The sequence below is a fragment of the Oncorhynchus tshawytscha genome, linkage group LG24, assembly GCF_018296145.1.
Source record: "Oncorhynchus tshawytscha isolate Ot180627B linkage group LG24, Otsh_v2.0, whole genome shotgun sequence".
Classification (NCBI taxonomy): Eukaryota; Metazoa; Chordata; class Actinopteri; order Salmoniformes; family Salmonidae; genus Oncorhynchus; species Oncorhynchus tshawytscha.
Genome location: NC_056452.1, coordinates 18,848,886 through 18,866,662, shown reverse-complemented (window position 1 = coordinate 18,866,662; position 17,777 = coordinate 18,848,886). Strand labels below are relative to the sequence as shown.

The following is a 17,777-nucleotide window of genomic DNA, read 5'->3' as shown; positions in this document are numbered from 1 at the left end:
CAACTTCAGAGATTTTTGCAATTCATTCCCGTCGCAGGCAGCAGAGAACTGGAAGGAAAGGCGGCCAAATGAGGTTTTGGCTTTAGGGATGATCAGTGAGATACACCTGCTGGAGCGCGTGCTACGGTTGGGTGTTGCCATCGTGACCAGTGAACTGAGATAAGGCAGAGCTTTACCTAGCATAGACTTGTAGATGACCTGGAGCCAGTGGGTCTGGCGACGAACATGTAGCGAGGGCCAGCCGACTAGAGCATACAGGTCGCAGTGGTGGGTGGTATAAGGTGCTTTAGTAACAAAACGGATGGCACTGTGATAAACTGCATCCAGTTTGCTGAGTAGAGTGTTGGAAGCTATTTTGTAGATGACATCGCCGAAGTCGAGGATCGGTAGAATAGTCAGTTTTACTAGGGTAAGTTTTGCGGCGTGAGTGAAGGAGGCTTTGTTGCGAAATAGAAAGCCGACTCTTGATTTGATTTTGGATTGGAGATGTTTGATATGAGTCTGGAAGGAGAGTTTGCAGTCTAGCCAGACACCTAGGTACTTATAGATGTCCACATATTCTAGGTATCAGGACATTGTGCTGGATTATATGAAGTGTGTATACCTAAACCTATCTGGGTGTAAATAACGCACAGTGTGGTGAGTCGAAGGTGGAAGGTTGCGAGTAAGCATCGAGAGCAGACAGGTAGCAAGGAGCCTGAGATTTATTTGCCATCATCTGTAGCCAAGCTGCCACTGTGGAGATTTCTCTCATCTCCCCCACCTCGCTCTCTCAATTTTAAAAAGGTTTCAATTCAAGGGGCTTTATTGGTATGGGAAACATACGTTTACATTGCCAATGCAAGTGAAATAGATAATAAACAAAAAGTGAAATAAACAAATAAAGTTGACATTAAACGCACAAAAGTTCCAAAAGAATAAAGACATTTCAAATGTCATTATGTATATTTACAGTGTTGTAATGATGTGCAAATAGAAAAATAAAAAAACGTAAGTATAACCTATATTTACAATGGTGTTTGTTCTTCACAGGTTGCCATTTTCTTGTGGCAAGAGGTCACAAATGTTGCTTCTGTGACGGCACACTGTGGTATTTCACCCAATAGATATGGGAGTTTATCAAAATTGGATTTGTTCAAATTCTTTCCTGAGGGAAATATGTCTCTCTAATATAGTCATATATTTGGCAGGAGGTTAGGAAGTGCAGCTCAGTTTCCACCTCATTTTGTGGGCAGTGTGCACATAGCCTGTCTTCTCTTGAGAGACAGGCCGAGAAAGGCAGACCTTTCTCAATAGCAAGGCTATGTTCACAGTACATAGTCAAAGATTTCCTTAATTTTGGGTCAGTCACAATGGTCAGATATTCTGCCACTGTGTACTCTCTGTTTAGGGCCAAATAGCGTTCTAGTTTACTCTGTTTTTTCCTCTCTCAACACCTCTCCTACTGTGGTAAGCACCGAGGAGAACAACTGCCAAGTCCGTCTCCCTCTCACACATTTCCAAATACACTGACCCCACACAATAACAAAATAGACAAACACCTTTGACATTAGTTGGCTCCTGTTCCCAGAACCAGATTTGTTTGAGGGGTTACCTTTGAGGACCAAGTCGAGAAAGACATTGAGGTAGTCTTCAGAGTCAGAGTTGAGGACGGAGCGGGAGATGCAGGCTGTCAGGGCACCGAGGGCAGCTAGACCAGCGGACTCCACCCTCTCACTGGCTGTCTGGAACACCTGCACAGGGATGGAGGCCAATCAAACTCTCCATTCAGACTATCAAGATGCCTCGTGTACAGTTTGAGACACTTTCACACAATTCTAATAGTCATTTTCGATGTTGCCAGCCCCCCAGGTTTCATTGAAACGCACCTCCCTGCGCAGCGAGGCCCAAAGGCCTGGTAGGAATTCGGCTAGCTCTTTATGTTCATACACAGAAGCACAGGCAGTCTGCAACACGAGGAATGAAACACAGCTCATTAAGACATGAATGCCATTTACTTTATATATATAAACCACAAAGATGATCTGAGGTGACAAACATGGTCTTACCAGAGTCTGCAGGGAGTCCACCTTGGCACTCTGAACATCTGAGTCCAGCTTCTCAATGATCAGCGGCAGCAGGAACTGTTGAAGCGAGACAATCAACAGATCATGACTACACACACCCAAACGCTTTCACCTGTTCACTTTCTGTCTCTCACAAACATACAACCATACACAAAGACTATATCTGATGTCCTTTAACATTCTAAAAGGCTATATGTTGTGTGGTCTCGCTTGCCAGACGAGGGAAGAAGCGACGCATTGTGTGTAGTGTGCAGTACAGTAAGTCTTCCCCACCTCTGCAAAGCGTGGTGTTCCAGTGAGCACGGCCCTCAGGGCGAGGATCAGCTCTTCCTGGGTGATGCCGTGGGGGTCATTGGGTGGCTGGGTGGCGACACACACAGAGAACAGCCATGGATGTCAACCATTTCAAAACACGGAACACTAACATTCCGTTTTTATTTATTGAATGAACTTAGTTCCAGCTCATCAGAAGACCTTCCTTAATACTCTTAACTCTTAAAAATGAATGTTCATCAACTACTGTTCTGAGTGATCTCCACTATCAAGCTCAATCTGAATCACCCCCCCCCAAAAAATTGAATAATACAAGCTGTCTGTCAAAGTGTTTAGACTCGGGGCTTATCCATTTCCTATAATCCTCTGCCAGATGCTAGTCGGTGTCACACGGCTCAGGTATCAGAGCACACAGGACAGCGAGTCACATACGCATTGTCTCCTGGGTAGGTTCATCTGGCGGGTCTAAGTCCACAACAGCTGCACAAACAAACACTTACCGGGCTGAAGTCTATGGGGAAATAGCAGGATGTAACTTCAAACAGCTCCTCTGTGAATTTACCTGAATAAAGAAACACAGACATAATATTACCGTCTACGGATTGAGGAACCGCTAGATAATACATGTATTAAATCTCTAACACTTTCAGTTGGTGACACCAGCCCATGATTTGGTCGCACAAAAATGTTGTTGCGGCACCACGCAATATATATATATTTTTGCAATCACCTTATGAAATCATTCACAGTGCTACTTAGTTGGTATGCTTCAAGACATACGTTTCATCCAACATGTACAAGCAGAAATGCATGAACAGGATGTGCAATCTAAACCAGTGACGCGGGAACTCCGCTCCATATGGCTAGCTCTCAGGAGAGCTGTTCTCAGTCATGACATGCAGGTTTTTCCATGCCTCCGCACACCCTAATCTCTGCAATTTGCAGATACAATTTCATTACCGGAGAGAAAGACACTGGTAGTCTAAACAACATGAGCAGCACTCGCGAGACTACACTAAGTTCACTTCCGAAACATGACTCAGCTTCAATTAGTCTCTGTCCAGCCGTCACTCACCACAGACTAAACAAGCAGAAGCCAATGCTTCATTTCTCGTAACCAGGACATGGTTAATCCACAACAAAAAGTCAAGGGTTCATATCACGCCTTGACACCGTGTCGCTGTTGTTACCTGACACCGTGTCGCTATTGTTACCTGACACCGTGTTGATGGTGAGTTTTGGTCACCTGTGTGCCGCACACGTTTAGAGGGTCATTTTTCCCTGCTTGTCGTTATAGCATGTTTTCCTAAGACACAGCTGATCAATGTCATTTCCCTGTTCCTGATTGAATACAACCTGCCTTCACCTCATTACTGAGGAAGCAATTAAACAAAGATGAAAGTGTTACAAGTTCACTCAATGCCCAGTAAACCTGAGCAACATTGAAACACAAGACGACAGCACAACTAAAAAAGGTACATAAAACACGTTTGTAAAGTCTGGAATAACAACGTGTGTGTTCTCACCCAGATCATAGCCTCCATGGATGATTTTCCTAGCGATCTGGAAGGCCAGGAGAAGATTGCGTGGGTCCCTCTCCCCATCCACTGACTGGACAAACCCAAAGACAAAGTCTGCACCCAGGCCCTTCAGCTCTGTGGGATGGGAAAGTGGTCCATCAATTCAACAACATGCAGATAAGCAACATACAGAGCATGCTGGTTTCTCCATGATAGCTACCACTCTAGCTCAGCTCTTACCTGACTCTCTGGATTCCATAAGCTGGGTTAGGATGTTGTAAACACATGACCGCTCCACCAGCATCAGGGACTGTAGTGACACAGAACGCAGAAACAGGGTCAGGGGTAATGCAGTATAAGAAACATAGAGGCCCCCTCTGTATGCTAATTATTTAGGAGAGTTGACACTTGACAGGGCAGGTTGGATGTCCTCACCTGCACATGAACGTCCTGGAAGAGTGATTTCAGAATGGACACCGCAGACCCAGGCGGCAACACTGAGCATTTTGTCTGAGAGGGTATTTCAAAACATTGGTCAGGAATAGGCCAGATATACTCGTCTGTCAGTTCACGTTTGACAATATTCGCATTTCTATCTAACATTCACGTCAAACTTGACATCAGGCTACTAAGACTGAAACTTACCAGTGCTTTCATCCCCTTTAAGACATGTGGTGTGATGACATAGTGGTCCTTGAGTCTGTTCTCATAAAACGCTAGAAGGACGTCCACTGAGGGCAAAACAAATAGACGATAATCAATAGCCAATGACAGGACATATAACACCCACAAACCAAAACGACACAGATGTGTTATAGTGCTGTTCACCTTCTCGCTCTGTGAGGTCTCCATGGCACTGCTGCAGGACATTGGAGAGGAGCTGGACACCACGGGCTCGGGTCTGGGGTTGGGAGCTGGCCAGATGCAAGCTGCACAGAAACAAGATGGTCAGCGTGTTAGTGTTGGCTGAAACGGCATGACATTGAAGTTGATGACAATGATAGTGACTGGGACAATAATGATTAATGTAACTTAAACATTACCCCAACGCTTCAACCAACTGTAGTATTGTAAACTGTCCAGCCTTGAGTCCTAATCAAAGGAAAATGCATTTATTCAGCCAGAGGAAAGACAAGTGGTCAATGAGTAGGATATATCATGCAGACACTTTTAGGGGACAGGGAAGTAGGTTCAGAGTCTAATGTCAAAGACACTTTGTGCTAATATGTTGAGAAAAACCATTTTCACAGCAGGCTGGTTAGAAAGTTAGCAAGCAAGTTGTGGCCAACAACATATGTTCATTCGCTTGACTTCAAAGACATTGATTGCCACTTTGTATACGTTGATAGCTACTGAACAGGCTGTTGTTGTCCGTTTTTGTAGTATGCACTTGAACCAATGACGGGTTAAACACAGAAAGTAACGTTAAGAGTTTTGATGGCCTGCTGCTAGCTAGCATGCTAGCCAGAAGTCATGCTGGGCCACCAGTCACGCGCGATTTCTGTGTCGTTCATTGACGTTCATCTCAAAAACCAAATCAGAGAGAAAGGTGGCTGAAATACCTGTTGCGGTGTCTGCGGCCTTGCTGTCCTGTTGTCCCGAAACAAATTCTTCTACCAAGCCCACTAGCAAGGCACTACCCGCAGCCATCACGAACAGCCTTGGTTCAACCAAACTGAAGTGAGCATGCGTGGAAAGTTCTTGCGATTACCCTGAGAGCAGTCACAAAAAAAGTAATAATATAAAATATGATATTGAACCCCATGCATAAATGTGCAAAACCTTTTTTTGCAATGTATTAAAGCTGTACATTCTTTACTAACCAAATAATACATAACATTGTTGTGGAATTGCATGGCTATGTGCATATTCTAAATAAATGTTATATATGGAAATGTTTATATTTCTATTTATCATTTGACCGTTAATCTGCAAAACAAATATGCATATAAAGTTAGTTTTGGCATGGTTGAGGACTTTCATTTGTTCAAGGGATGCTCCCCACCCCTGGAGGAAGTCGTGACGTGCCACAATCTGACACCCCTGGCCTTGAGCACGCGCAGGCGTAAAAAGTTACTGTTGCTACCCGCACCAGGAAGACAAGGGGATTTAAAAACCTGCCTGAGAAAAATTAGAAAGGTTTGAAATTGACCACGGTGTTAAACGGAGAATCATATCAACAATCATTTTGGGTTACAATCTAAGCTATCCGTTTAGAATACTTACCTGGTCGTGAGTATGTGAAAGGTTGTTTACTAATGTTAACTAACTAAATTAGCTAGGGCTGTCTCGCGCAACGACGGATGGTGGTGTGCGAGTTATCAAGCCAGCGATCTAATGTGAGCTTGCTAACAAGTTGCTTAGCAAATTGTTGTCCACGAAGCTAGCTAGTTGCCATGCTAACTTGTCTAAGTAGAATGTATAGAGGGCAGTCTAGGCATAATGCAATCAATTATTGCTCACATTTATCCCGTTTAGCTTGCTAGCGAGTCTGCACGTGACTACTCCTTTTGGAATGTTGGATCGCGTCAAACAATAATAAAGCAGAAGTAGCTAGCCTACTCTTCCGTGCTTACAATTTAGTTGTGCGACCAGTGTTCACATTCAATCTAACGTTAATTTGTGGACTCTGCTATCAAGAAAAGCACCTTGACCTAGCGATAATTTTGTACAGCGGATCTAGCTATATCTAATTGTTTTGGAACTAGGTAGCGGTTGGCTAATAATGGGGCCCCGACATAGTTAGCCAACTGATAATAATCATGGGAGGATGTGTTGGGCGAGAACGTGAGGACACACAGGACCACGGAGCATCCAGAAGCAGTGGAAGAGCACACCGAAAACGTGGAAGTAAGTAATGGTAACTTTGTTGTCTGAGTGCATTGAATAGGAACATAGTTCAACACATTACGTGGTAAATGTTTACCATGTAGTACCGTGTCTACCCATTTCATTACTACAACATGTTAACCCCCAGAGAAATATGGATTTAGTCCTTAAGGTTCTCACTCTTAATAACACGGGTATCCAATCTGGACTGTGCCCAAATAACTGTAGGATACATTTGTAATTTCCCTTCCCCCATCTTGCAGGACACAAATGGACACGAGTTACTTCCTGTTACCCCTCTACCAGTACAGAAAAAATGTATGCTCACTACTGTAAGTCGCTCTGGATAAAAGCATCTGCTAAATTACTAAAATGTACCAACCGATGGCTGTATAAATAGCTATCAACACAACTAGGCTAAATCTGATTTGATCAGGGAAAACACCATTGGTTGACTGTCAATAATACATCATAGTAGTTGAGCTGACTCTTCACCAACAATGTTATCTTGATTTTTCATGTGCAAGTCCATTACCTTGCTAAGATTATTTTCTGCAGAAAAATAGGAGCACACTGCCACGTTTAACCTGTTATAGTTTGTTGACGTTTAGTGACTGATGGAATGTAGATTGCTGCTAAAGCACTTTGCATAAAGACTAAAGCTACAGGCTCCAAATAGCTTAGGTCTAATGAAACACAAATTGGAAACTTCCAAGGGACACGGAAAGCAGTAAGATCCCTCTGCCACATAGGACCTATCAACACCTCGGCCTAATTTAGAAAATGCAATCTTACACTGGACTGTGGGACTGTCATAACACAGTTTCTAAACCCAGAGGCGCAACATCGCAAGACTTCTGGGAAAGCTTGTGAAACGGACCATCCCAGGGTTTGAGAAGTCAATAAGTGAAGACCCGATGATGCATTTCTACGCATGAGCTTTCCTAGCCAACATCACCTTCAAGTGTGATCGGGATTTCTATTGGAGAAGCAGTTTGTCTTTCTTCATACTGTACGGTCTTTAGTCACAATGTGCCATTAGACTTCCTTGGCGTATTATACAACAGGGCTCCAGAGTTGGCGCAGCGGTCTAAGCCACTGCATCTCAATGCTAGAGTGGTCACTACAAACACCCAGGTTTGAATCCAGGCTGTATCACATCCGGCTGTCATTGGGAGTCCCATAGGGTGGCGCTCAATTGGCCCAGCGTCGTGCGAGTTTGGCAGGTGTAGGCCGTCGTTGTAAATAAGAATTTGTTCGGCCTAGTCAAATAAAAACAAAAAATATCAGAAGACCTCGTCTATTAAGTTGACTGAAGAGCCAACAATGATTTGTAGAGGCTTCAGGACCGTGTTTACCAAACCAAGAGGTTCACATTTTGTTTTTTGCCCTCGCACTACACAGCTGATTCAAATGGTGATCAGCTGATTATCTGAATCAGCTTTGTAGTGCGAGGGCAAAAACCAAAATGTGCAGCCCGAGTTTGTGAAACGCTACCTTAGGAGCAGTGAGCGTTTGATGCAGGTAGACTAGAGGCACTCCCAGGCCGGTAATAAGAACAAGTCATGTCATGTGGCCTACAGCAGTGGTTCTCAAACCTCTCCCCGGGGACCTCCAGCCATTCCATGTATTTGATCTATTCCAGAGCTAGCACACCTGATTCAACTTGTCAACTAAGTATCAAGCCCTTGACTGCGTGAGCGAGTTCAGGCCTGAGTGAGTTCAGGCCTACAACCAAATTGTGAAACGTCTGGGGGTCCCTGAGGAGAGGTTTGCGAACCACTGCCCTACGACAACTGTTCCACCGGGGCTGTGTGCACCAGGCCGGCATGCAGTGTGCCATGTGAAAGCAAGGAGAAGTCCGATGTTTCTCAGTGCCATGTCTCCCATTATGGCTAGAAATGAATACCAGGGTGTTAAGTTAAGGACGACTTGCTGCCTTATTTCTTTACCCCACCTTTATTTAACCAGGTAGGCTAGTTGAACAAGTTCTCATTTACAACTGCGACCTGGCCAAGATAAAGCAAAGCAGTGTGACACTGACAAAAGTTACACATGGAGTAAACAATAAACAAGCCAACACAATAAACAAGTCAATGACACAGTAGGAAAAAGTCTATACAGTGTGTGCAAAAGGCATGAGGTAGGCAATAAATAGACTATAGGAGTGAATAATTACAATTTAGCAGATTAACACTGGAGTGATAAATGAGCAGATGATGATGTGCAAGTAGAGATACTGGTGTGCAAAAGAGCAGAAAAGCAAATAAAACAGTATGGGGATGAGGTAGGTAGATTGGTTGGGCTATTTACAGATGTACTATGTACAGTGATCGGTTAGCTGATGTTTAAAGTTGGTGATGGAAATAAGTCTCCAACTTCAGCGATTTTTGCAATTCATTCTAATCACTGGCAGCAGAGAACTGGAAGGAAAGGCAGCCAAATGAGGTATTTGCTTTAGGGATGATCAGTGAGATATGTGGGTGGAAGTATTGTTTTATTCTTTGGTGTAGAACTTAATTTGGGTGTAAGCATTTGTTTAATTATAACCATGGCCAAGTCATGTTGTAGCTACATGTAAAATAAAGGAAACACCAACAGTGTCTGAATAGGGCGTTGGGCTGCCAAAACAGCTTCAATGTGCCTTGGCATAGATTCTGCATGTGCTGAACCTATATTGAGTGATGCAACACTATTCTTATGAAAATAATTATGAATACGTACTTTATTCAACTTGTATATTCTTCCACAAGAAATTCCATAATTTGGTGTTTTGTTGATGGTGGAAAACACCGTCTCAGGCACCGATCCAGAATCTCCCAGAAGTGTTCAATTGGGTTGAGATCTGATGAGACACACACACACCCTTTAAACGGCCCTATGCTCATTTAAGACCCCTCTTCCAAAGTCACTTAGATCTCTTCTAGCCATGGTAGCCAAAATAATGGCCAACTGGGAATTTTTATACATGACCCTACGCATAATGGAATGTTAATTGCTTAATTAGCTTAGGATTCACACCTGTGTGGAAGCACCTGCTTTCAATAGAGTACCGAAGTATGAGTCATAATACCCATAAAAACTAGCGGTCAAACAAGGAAATGGTTTTAATCATTTTCCCACCATTCATATTTCCCATGGGGAATATTAGAAACACTTAAAATAAGGGCTGTGTTTCATGTAGGCTTACCCTGGCGTGAGGGATAAGGGGACTTATATATCTCTCTCTATCTATAGTGATACATCACCTTGTCCAAGAGAGATTTACATGGTTAAGGTGATATATATATAAATTGATACAAGTCCCCTTATCCCTCATGCCAGGGTAAGCCTACACGAAACACAGCCCTTATTTTAAGTGTTTCTAATATTCCCTATAGGAAAAATGATTGGAACCATTTCCCTGTTTGACTGCTAGGTTTTAATGGGTATTATGACACCTCCACTGTGGAGCTCTATATCCACATCAAAGTTGTCTAGCAACTGGGGCTAAGCCTAGTTGATAGCAGTTTTCTAACAGCTTTTTGGATGTTCCGTGGAGGTTTGGCAGGCGAGGCCAAGTTATATCTTTAGCAGCAGAATGTCGAGCAGGACTGTGTTTTGTAAAAGGCGACAAGATTGTCAATTACAGGGGTGACTATACGTGTTCACAGTGAATTTGTGCTTGGCCCAAGCCTCGTTTTGACTTTCATAGAATTCATTCCTACATGGCTGTTCTGTACTGTCTGTGAAATGGGTACTTCCTAGTCTTGCGGATATGCTTTTAACTTGCAATGTTGGTTCAGGGCTGAAATTGGCCTACTTCAACATTGACATTGTAGGGGTGAAAGCAGGCCGTAGGCCTCTAGGAACAGATCCGCCCTATATTTAGTGTTATCGGGGGAGTGAGGTGCTATGATGTAAGATTGTAACCTATTATTTTGAACCCAAGTCCCAAGATTATACTTTTTAACAGCCACATACAGCCCACCGCTACATCACAAGTGTATCTTCGTGTCCTGAAACAATACATAACGTGATCTGCAATGCAGTCCTGTCTGTAAAATGCATATTACCAACACCCCAGTGTGGCATTATCTGCCCCTTCGTAACCTCAACAAGCCCCGCATGAGGAGCACACCCTGCTATTGCGTCATGTCTCTGGAATGCTTCTCTAATGCTGCGGCAACATGGATTCATGATGGGTGGAGGTGCTCCTTGGCCTAGTGCTGCAATATCTGCATACCTGGAAATAGTCCTGCACGTTTCCAAACTATTTGCTAATCTGATGTTGAAACGTTAGCTGGTAATCAAGGCAACACATTAGACCTATTCACTTTTTTTCCAGAGGCCTAGTCTAGGCTATACGATGACTGGAAAGTATACAAGTCCTTTTTCCCAAGACCGCATGTATGTTGAGTTGAACGGACAGTATATGATGTCCCTTACGACAGAGTTTCCCAAACTCGGTCCTGGGGCCTCCCCTGGGTGCACATTTAGTTGTTTGTTTTTTGCCCCTAGGACTACACAGCTGATTCAAGTAACCAACTCATCATCAAGCTTGGATTATTTGAATCAGCTAGGGACAACCAAAACAGGCCCCAGGACCGAGTTTGGGATACCCTGCCTTACGACATCACATAGTGTTGCACACACAGTTGTGTCCTAGTCCTGTATGCTGCCTAATCCAACAACTCTCATAGACTAGTCCATTACTCTGCTTGAGTGCTAGTATGAAGATTATTACACTCTACTCCCTGTTTATCCTACACTGAACTACCGTTTACTCCTTGTAAACTACCTGCACTCTAAATAATTAGTTTGGTGGAAAGGTGACCCTTTTTTAAATTCTTGGCAACTGTCTTTGTTGCCCCTCCTTGCTGCACTTGGTTAGCCTAGTTGTCAATGAAGACCAGAGATACCACTGATCATGTTAGGACAACAATCGCCGCCTCAGCAGACTCTTCTTTGACCATTCAAACACTCGTTTGTTAGCTAACTGGGCCCGTTTAGTACCATGTGACAGACCGAGCCGAAGTCACACTCTGGTGCCAACTATAAAACTCAGCTGCTCAGTTTGACACCAAGTCCTCATTGGAGGCCGGGACCTACCTCTCCATACCATTCTGAGAGCCTGGCCTGGTGCTGAAGGAGCACTTTACCACATTCTGAAAAGTGTTTTCCTGGCTTCCCCGATAGGTGTGCAGTGCTAATCCAACGCTAAGCATGGATTATCTTTCAGATGTACATGGTGTAATACTGTCTGCATATTCTAATTATAAACCCTGATTGAGGGTATAGAGAGCTGTGTGTGTGTGTGTGTGTGTGTGGGGGGGGTTCTTTGCTAGCAATATAGGGAAAACTTTTCCAGACGGGCAGGCCCAAATACTCCATAAATGTCTTGTTAACTGTTGCATCTGTGCTAGTGAAACGTTTGGAGATGGGAACGCCCAGTGCAACTGAGATTGCCACACACTCACTCTATGCTATCCTGGACCGTGTATGGCGCGGGAGGTGGAATTTTATTGTCCAAACACCCCCCCCGCCCGCTCTCAAAAATGCCTCCTTTGCTCTGTCATGCAAACGAGCAGAGCCTAGATTGGTCTTGTTTATGTTGTGTGGCTCACCTGGCTGCCTTGAATCTGGCAGAGAGGGGTGGACTTTGGTCATGATGATGTGGAAGAGGGTTTATTATCGCTGGGTGTACTAGTCCTCATGGAATATCTAACGCTGCAAAGGCCTGCTGTGGCATAGCCAGAGCAACGTGTAACGTCTATTAGATTCTTAAGTATCTTTCTAGGGCTGTTTTTTTTAAGAGCTCTAGTCTTCTGTGTCTTGTACAACTTGCTTATATGGTATTATGATGACCTTATTGAACGTAGGTGATAGACTATCCTATTATAATGAGATTCCAGGCATTGACAGACGCCACAACATTGTTGCTCTAGTTTCGTCCATGGTAATGACTGTGTCATGATGATGCCCCCCACATTGTCTAAGCCCCCTCTAACATTCTTTAATGGGTGTTGTTCACTCTGCGTCGGAGATCAATGGCTGCTGGTAAGTCTCATTAGGTAATAGGCTATTGTACTTGGAAATTAATATTTGAGTAATTTAGCAGACGCTCACATACAGAGCGAGGTGAGACCACAACATAGAGTATAGAGCACATTTAGGGATGGGAGGGGCGAGAGACCAGAGGTGGCGGAATGGAGTGCTCTGGTTTGGGTGTAGGGTTTGAGCATAGCTTGAAAGTAAGGAGGGGCAGTTCCCCCTGCTGCTCCGTGGGTAGCCACCAGAGTCTTGATGCGAGCATCGACTGGAAGCCAGAGTGTGCGGAGGAGCGGTGTGACGTGAGAGGACTTGGGAAGGTTGGACAGTAGACGGGCTGCTGCGTTCTGGGTAAGTTGCAGGGGTTTGATGGCACAAGCGGGGAGCCCAGCCAACAGAGTTGCAGTAGTCCAGACTCCAGACGGGAGAGGACAAGTGCCTGGATTAGGACCTGCGCCGCTTCCGGTGTGAGGAAAAGTCATACTCTATGGATGTCGTAGAGTATGAACCTGCAGGCACAAGTCACTGCTTTGATGTTTGCAGAGAACGACAGCATGTTATCCAGGGTCAGGCCATAGTTCTTTCCACTCTGGGAGGGGGAGCACCGTGGAGTTGTCAACCACAATGGAGAGGTCTTGGATCAGGCAGGCCTTCCCCAGGAGGAAGAGCAACTCCGTTTTGTTGAGCTTGAGGTAGTGGGCCGACATCCAAGCTGAGATACCTGCCAGGCACGCAGAGATGCATGTCGCCACCTGGGTGTCAGAATGGAGGGAAGAAGAGTAGTTGAGTTTCATCCGCATAGCAATAATAGGAGAGAACATGTGAGGATATGACAGAGCCCAGTGACTTGGAATAGAAATGGCTTAGTGGTCAACAGATAGTTGGAGGAAGGCAAAGAACCTGGATTGCAGCCTTGACAGAAGTGATGATGTGGGAGGTACTCCCATTGCCCTATCATGTCTTCCGAAAACCGTCAAAAGGCCAGATATATGCAGCAGACATTCCCTATCATATGCTAGATTGTAAATACCCAGATAATCCCCATGCCCAGATAAGAACCTAGAGTTAACATGTTTACCATGTGGATGCCCTTGCCTTGGACATGCCTACGATCTAACTTTGGGAGGTGTTGAAAACCGTTCTGTGTAGCTTAACTATATTTTGTAACAAATAGGCTAGAATGGGTATCTGGCACTTTGACATTAGCCCTTGATGTAACCATATGGGTTTTTAGAGAGATGTAACCCAGTATATATTACTGAGCATGTGACTAAAACTGTACCCGTTTCAATGCACTAAACAGTGATGTGTAGCGATATTCTGGTACGCAGTCTGTAGGTTGATATTAGAAAAGCCTTCTAACAATGTGACTTTTTGTTGTGTCCCTCCCTGCAGGTCGCAATGAGCCCCTGAAGAAGGACAAGCCCAAGTGGAAGAGTGACTATCCCATGACGGAGGGCCAGCTCCGCAGTAAGAGGGATGAGTTCTGGGACACAGCCCCGGCCTTCGAGGGCCGAAAGGAGATCTGGGACGCTCTGAAGGCAGCCACCGTCGCCCTGGAGTGCAACGACCACGAGCTGGCTCAGGCCATAGTGGACGGAGCCAGCATCACACTGCCTCACGGTGAGGCACACACACACACGCAAGATATGGGGAAGCTATGATAACCTGGGGGCACATGTGGAATCTGAATAGACTTGAACTGTCAGTACATTTGGAACAATGGTAATATTACACCATGATGTTTTTGCACAACTCTTGACCTGATTATGAAATCTGATTCATGTTTATCTGATTCATGCCTGAGTCAAGACCACTTCCTGAGCAGTTGTGAAGTAACACACATTTAGCAACGGAACATGTTTTTTTCCTCTGTCTGTGTTCCAGGCTCCCTGACAGAGTGTTATGATGAGCTGGGTAGCCGCTACCAGCTACCCGTCTACTGCCTGGCCCCTCCGGTCAATCTGATCTCTGAGCGCAGCGACGAGGACCCCGGCGACAGCCCCGAGCCCACAGCCGCCCCCAAGAAGGAGTTCCAGCTCAAGGTGCGCCTCTCCACGGGCAAGGACCTGCGCCTCAGCGCCAGCATGGGCGACTCCATCGGGCAGCTGAAGAAGCAGCTGCAGGCCCAGGAGGACATCGACACGGCCCACCAGCGCTGGTTCTTCTCAGGCAAGCTGCTCACGGACAAGACCCGCCTGCAGGACACTAAGATCCAGAAGGACTTTGTTATCCAGGTCATCGTCAACCCGCAGGCCCCCATTAACTAGGTCCCAGATGAAAGGAGGATTGACGGAGGAGCCCTGGATAATGGTTTTACCGCTGATCTGTAAAACAGAGAGGTGATTTGGGGAATTACAGTTAAGAGATGAACAACAGAAGGGAGAGACTCTGAAGTGCTGCTTTTCAATGTTTCATTGTTTACCATTAAAGAGTGTGGTTCTTTTCAGTGTGTCACTTCTCTATAGGACGGTTGGTTGATCGATCCAGACGTTTCAGACCACTCACCCTAAGGGGTGTTCACTGTCACTCACCACACTAACTTTGGAGTAAATCATAGCAGAATTGCCCTCCAGATGTGAGACACTGCAGGTGTGCACCGCACGGCATGTGCAAGGGGTCTGCGTCTGCACTAACCAGGTGCCAATTGAAATCGCAGAATCTGTTACATCGTTTGTAAAGCACATGTTTTTCTGTCCCTGCTCTCTACTCTGGTACCCTGTAATGGATACTTCCCATAATCCTCCCTTAAGTGATATACAAAACTTTTTCTCTCATTGTTTTCTTTCTTTTTTTGAGTTAATCTCAAAACAAAGCTTTTTTGCACAGTTGATTTGTACTTGCGTGGTAGTTTGTGTGCCTTCAAGGAAGAAAACAAAACAGAATCCTGCTATTTTTACTGCTAAAGCCTTCTGTCTCTAGATTCAGGAATAATCGTTTCATAGATCTATACAAATCCTAAATATACTGCTGCGTTTTTCGATCAGCTGACTCTATATCAGTTATTGCATTTCAAATGTACAACTGGTGTTTCCATGGATGTTAGCCCCATGTTGTCCCTAATGGTTGCATGCCCCCACGCTCCCATTTGTCAATGGTACTGTAAAGTGACAATGATTAGAGAGCCTAGCCCTTGTATGCTGTGCCACATTACAATCCTGAGGTGAAATGGGAAGCTCGAGCTACAGTGAAGATGATAGGAGAACGTCTCTCTGTTTTAGTATATAGTCATGGAAGAGGAACAGTGCTTTTCTGGCTGTCTCGGGTGGCACCTCGCTGCACATGAGGTGCTCCTTTACCCTTCACACCAGTCGTTTGCTTTTCCATCTCTCTAAGCGCTTGTGCCTCTTTCTTTTATGGCCTCATCAAAAGAACATAAACAAGATACCCCAGTGGTGGATAGTTAAGCTGGTGGTGGGAAGACTTGTTACCAGGTTATTGTCATCATAGTTATGCTATCATTTAAAGGGATATTTTGGCAATGAGGCAATTTATCTACTTCCCCAGTGTCGGATGAACTCGTGGATACTATTTTTATGCCTTTGCGTTTAGTATGAAGAAAGTTCAAGGTAGTTTCACAAGCCAATGCTAACTAGTGTTAGCACTCTGACTGGAAGTCTATGGGTATCTGCTAGCATGCTATGCCCTTTAAGGAAGGATTTTAGGTTTGTTGTCTGTATTGGCATTTGAACTTTATCCAACTTTTAGCTCAAACAGTTGATCAATGACTGCTGGGAATATATTTGTTAACCTTTATGCAAACTTGAGTATTTCTCTCAACTTACAATGTATGTGCAATGCAAAATAGACCTCGTACCTTTTGATTCTCCCCTTATTTAATAAATACAGTAGCATTAGCTATGACTATGTAAAGGTTCTCAGAAACACAACATAGGAGCCTGCTATGTTCAGATTGCTTTGTTGTTGTACAATCAACCTTTGATCTTGTTCAGAGTTTCATATTGCCTTCATCTCTGTTTTGAAATGTTGTCCCATCTATAAAAGTGTTCAAATGGCCACTTTTCTTTTAATGGGATGTCCTCACTATAACAATCATGTACCTTGCGTGAATTGGCTTGGCCCTTGTCCCCCCCCCACTTTGTGTGACGGTTAGCACATCCATTTGTGCTCAGAAAAATACCTAACTTTGCAATAGGGCCTTTTTTTCCGTCTTCCACCTCTTCTGTGTAAAACAGCAGAGACCCATGTTCTGTTATCTGTGTTGCTTCATCTTGTCTCAATCCGTCCTTGCAGAATGTGGCTCAAATGTTTGCTTCATCTAGGTTCATTTAGTGCTCTGAGAGGTAACGAGATACGTCGGGTCTAACATCAATGTACAGTCCCTACATCGGACAGCACAAAAATAGAAACCTCAATGTAATCTATGTGAGAGAGCTGCACGATGTTGCCAGTAAGGACAAATCTGATACCACCGAGCAATGACATCACACAAGGGCTGTGGTTCGATCCAGGCCAGGGGAGCAGGAGAGAGAGAGACTTCTCTGCTCTTCCTTCAGTTTTCTGAGGCCTGTGAACCTCTCATCACAGTAGTTGGGAGAGATTTCAAGTCTAGGAAAGATCCCTTATGCAGGCAATTAATCCGACACGCTTTCTGTTTTAGTAAGAATGTACAAGTATGTTTTGTCTGCATGATACTTGTTTGATCATATGGGGGTCAGATCAGGAGTTTCATTTGTATGTTTCTGTGAAGTCATATATTAGTCATGGCACACAGGTGGACTCAGTCATGCAGTAGACTAAAGCTGGTAATATGGCCATGGATATTTATTTGAGGTATTTTGTGGGTTACTTTAGGACACCATGTACACTGCTTTATGTTCCTCTCGGACCTCAGATACCAATAAGCCATTGCATTTTAATCAAGCATTTTCACCATGGTGGATCAAGAGGCCTTGCTCAAAGCAGAAACATGCAAATTGTGTTTTTGTTGATGTCCACAAGGATGTATAAAGATATATATATATATATATTTAGTCATTTGGAAAAATATAAGTGATTATTATATGAGATTTCTGATAATTAAAAATGCTTACAACAA

At 44.3% G+C, this 17,777-nt stretch overlaps 2 protein-coding genes across 9 annotated transcripts in view; one reads left to right on the top strand and one right to left on the bottom strand.

The window, feature by feature from the left end:
* The window catches only part of LOC112223496 (MMS19 nucleotide excision repair protein homolog), a 21,166-nt gene extending 11,561 nt beyond the window's left edge, over window positions 1-9,605 (bottom strand). For both annotated transcript variants that reach the window (XM_024386537.2, XM_024386539.2), the window contains exons 1-13: window positions 9,413-9,605; window positions 5,422-5,571; window positions 4,903-4,951; window positions 4,688-4,788; window positions 4,505-4,590; window positions 4,295-4,369; window positions 4,100-4,169; window positions 3,866-3,994; window positions 2,840-2,901; window positions 2,340-2,426; window positions 2,049-2,123; window positions 1,869-1,946; window positions 1,595-1,733 (exon numbers count right to left, since the gene is read on the bottom strand). In XM_024386537.2, the coding sequence (XP_024242305.2) occupies window positions 1,595-1,733; window positions 1,869-1,946; window positions 2,049-2,123; window positions 2,340-2,426; window positions 2,840-2,901; window positions 3,866-3,994; window positions 4,100-4,169; window positions 4,295-4,369; window positions 4,505-4,590; window positions 4,688-4,788; window positions 4,903-4,951; window positions 5,422-5,509 (1,039 nt within the window). In that variant the 5' untranslated portion in view covers window positions 5,510-5,571; window positions 9,413-9,605. The remainder of the gene's footprint in view (window positions 1-1,594; window positions 1,734-1,868; window positions 1,947-2,048; window positions 2,124-2,339; window positions 2,427-2,839; window positions 2,902-3,865; window positions 3,995-4,099; window positions 4,170-4,294; window positions 4,370-4,504; window positions 4,591-4,687; window positions 4,789-4,902; window positions 4,952-5,421; window positions 5,572-9,412) is intronic.
* LOC112223499 (ubiquitin domain-containing protein 1) lies at window positions 5,895-17,777 on the top strand. Of its 7 annotated transcripts, none has more exons than XM_024386549.2 (5): window positions 5,895-5,998; window positions 6,568-6,709; window positions 6,952-7,020; window positions 14,114-14,341; window positions 14,606-17,777. In XM_024386549.2, exons 2-5 carry the CDS (start codon window positions 6,622-6,624, stop codon window positions 14,986-14,988), a joined length of 768 nt encoding a protein of 255 aa, XP_024242317.1. In that variant the 5' UTR covers window positions 5,895-5,998; window positions 6,568-6,621; the 3' UTR covers window positions 14,989-17,777. The 7 variants fall into 7 exon arrangements, with proteins under 7 accessions (XP_024242317.1, XP_024242319.1, XP_024242314.1 ...); XM_024386546.2 differs by having other exon boundaries at window positions 5,906-6,198; XM_024386548.2 differs by having other exon boundaries at window positions 5,907-6,091.

Bases quoted from the DNA above. Each gene is read 5' to 3' on its own strand.
- LOC112223499 (XM_024386549.2), top strand. From the start codon at position 6,622: ATGGGAGGATGTGTTGGGCGAGAACGTGAGGACACACAGGACCACGGA. The intron at 6,710-6,951 runs GTAAGTAATGGT...CCCATCTTGCAG, and splicing joins AGCACACCGAAAACGTGGAA to GACACAAATGGACACGAGTT. The intron at 7,021-14,113 runs GTAAGTCGCTCT...CCCTCCCTGCAG, and splicing joins AAAAATGTATGCTCACTACT to GTCGCAATGAGCCCCTGAAG.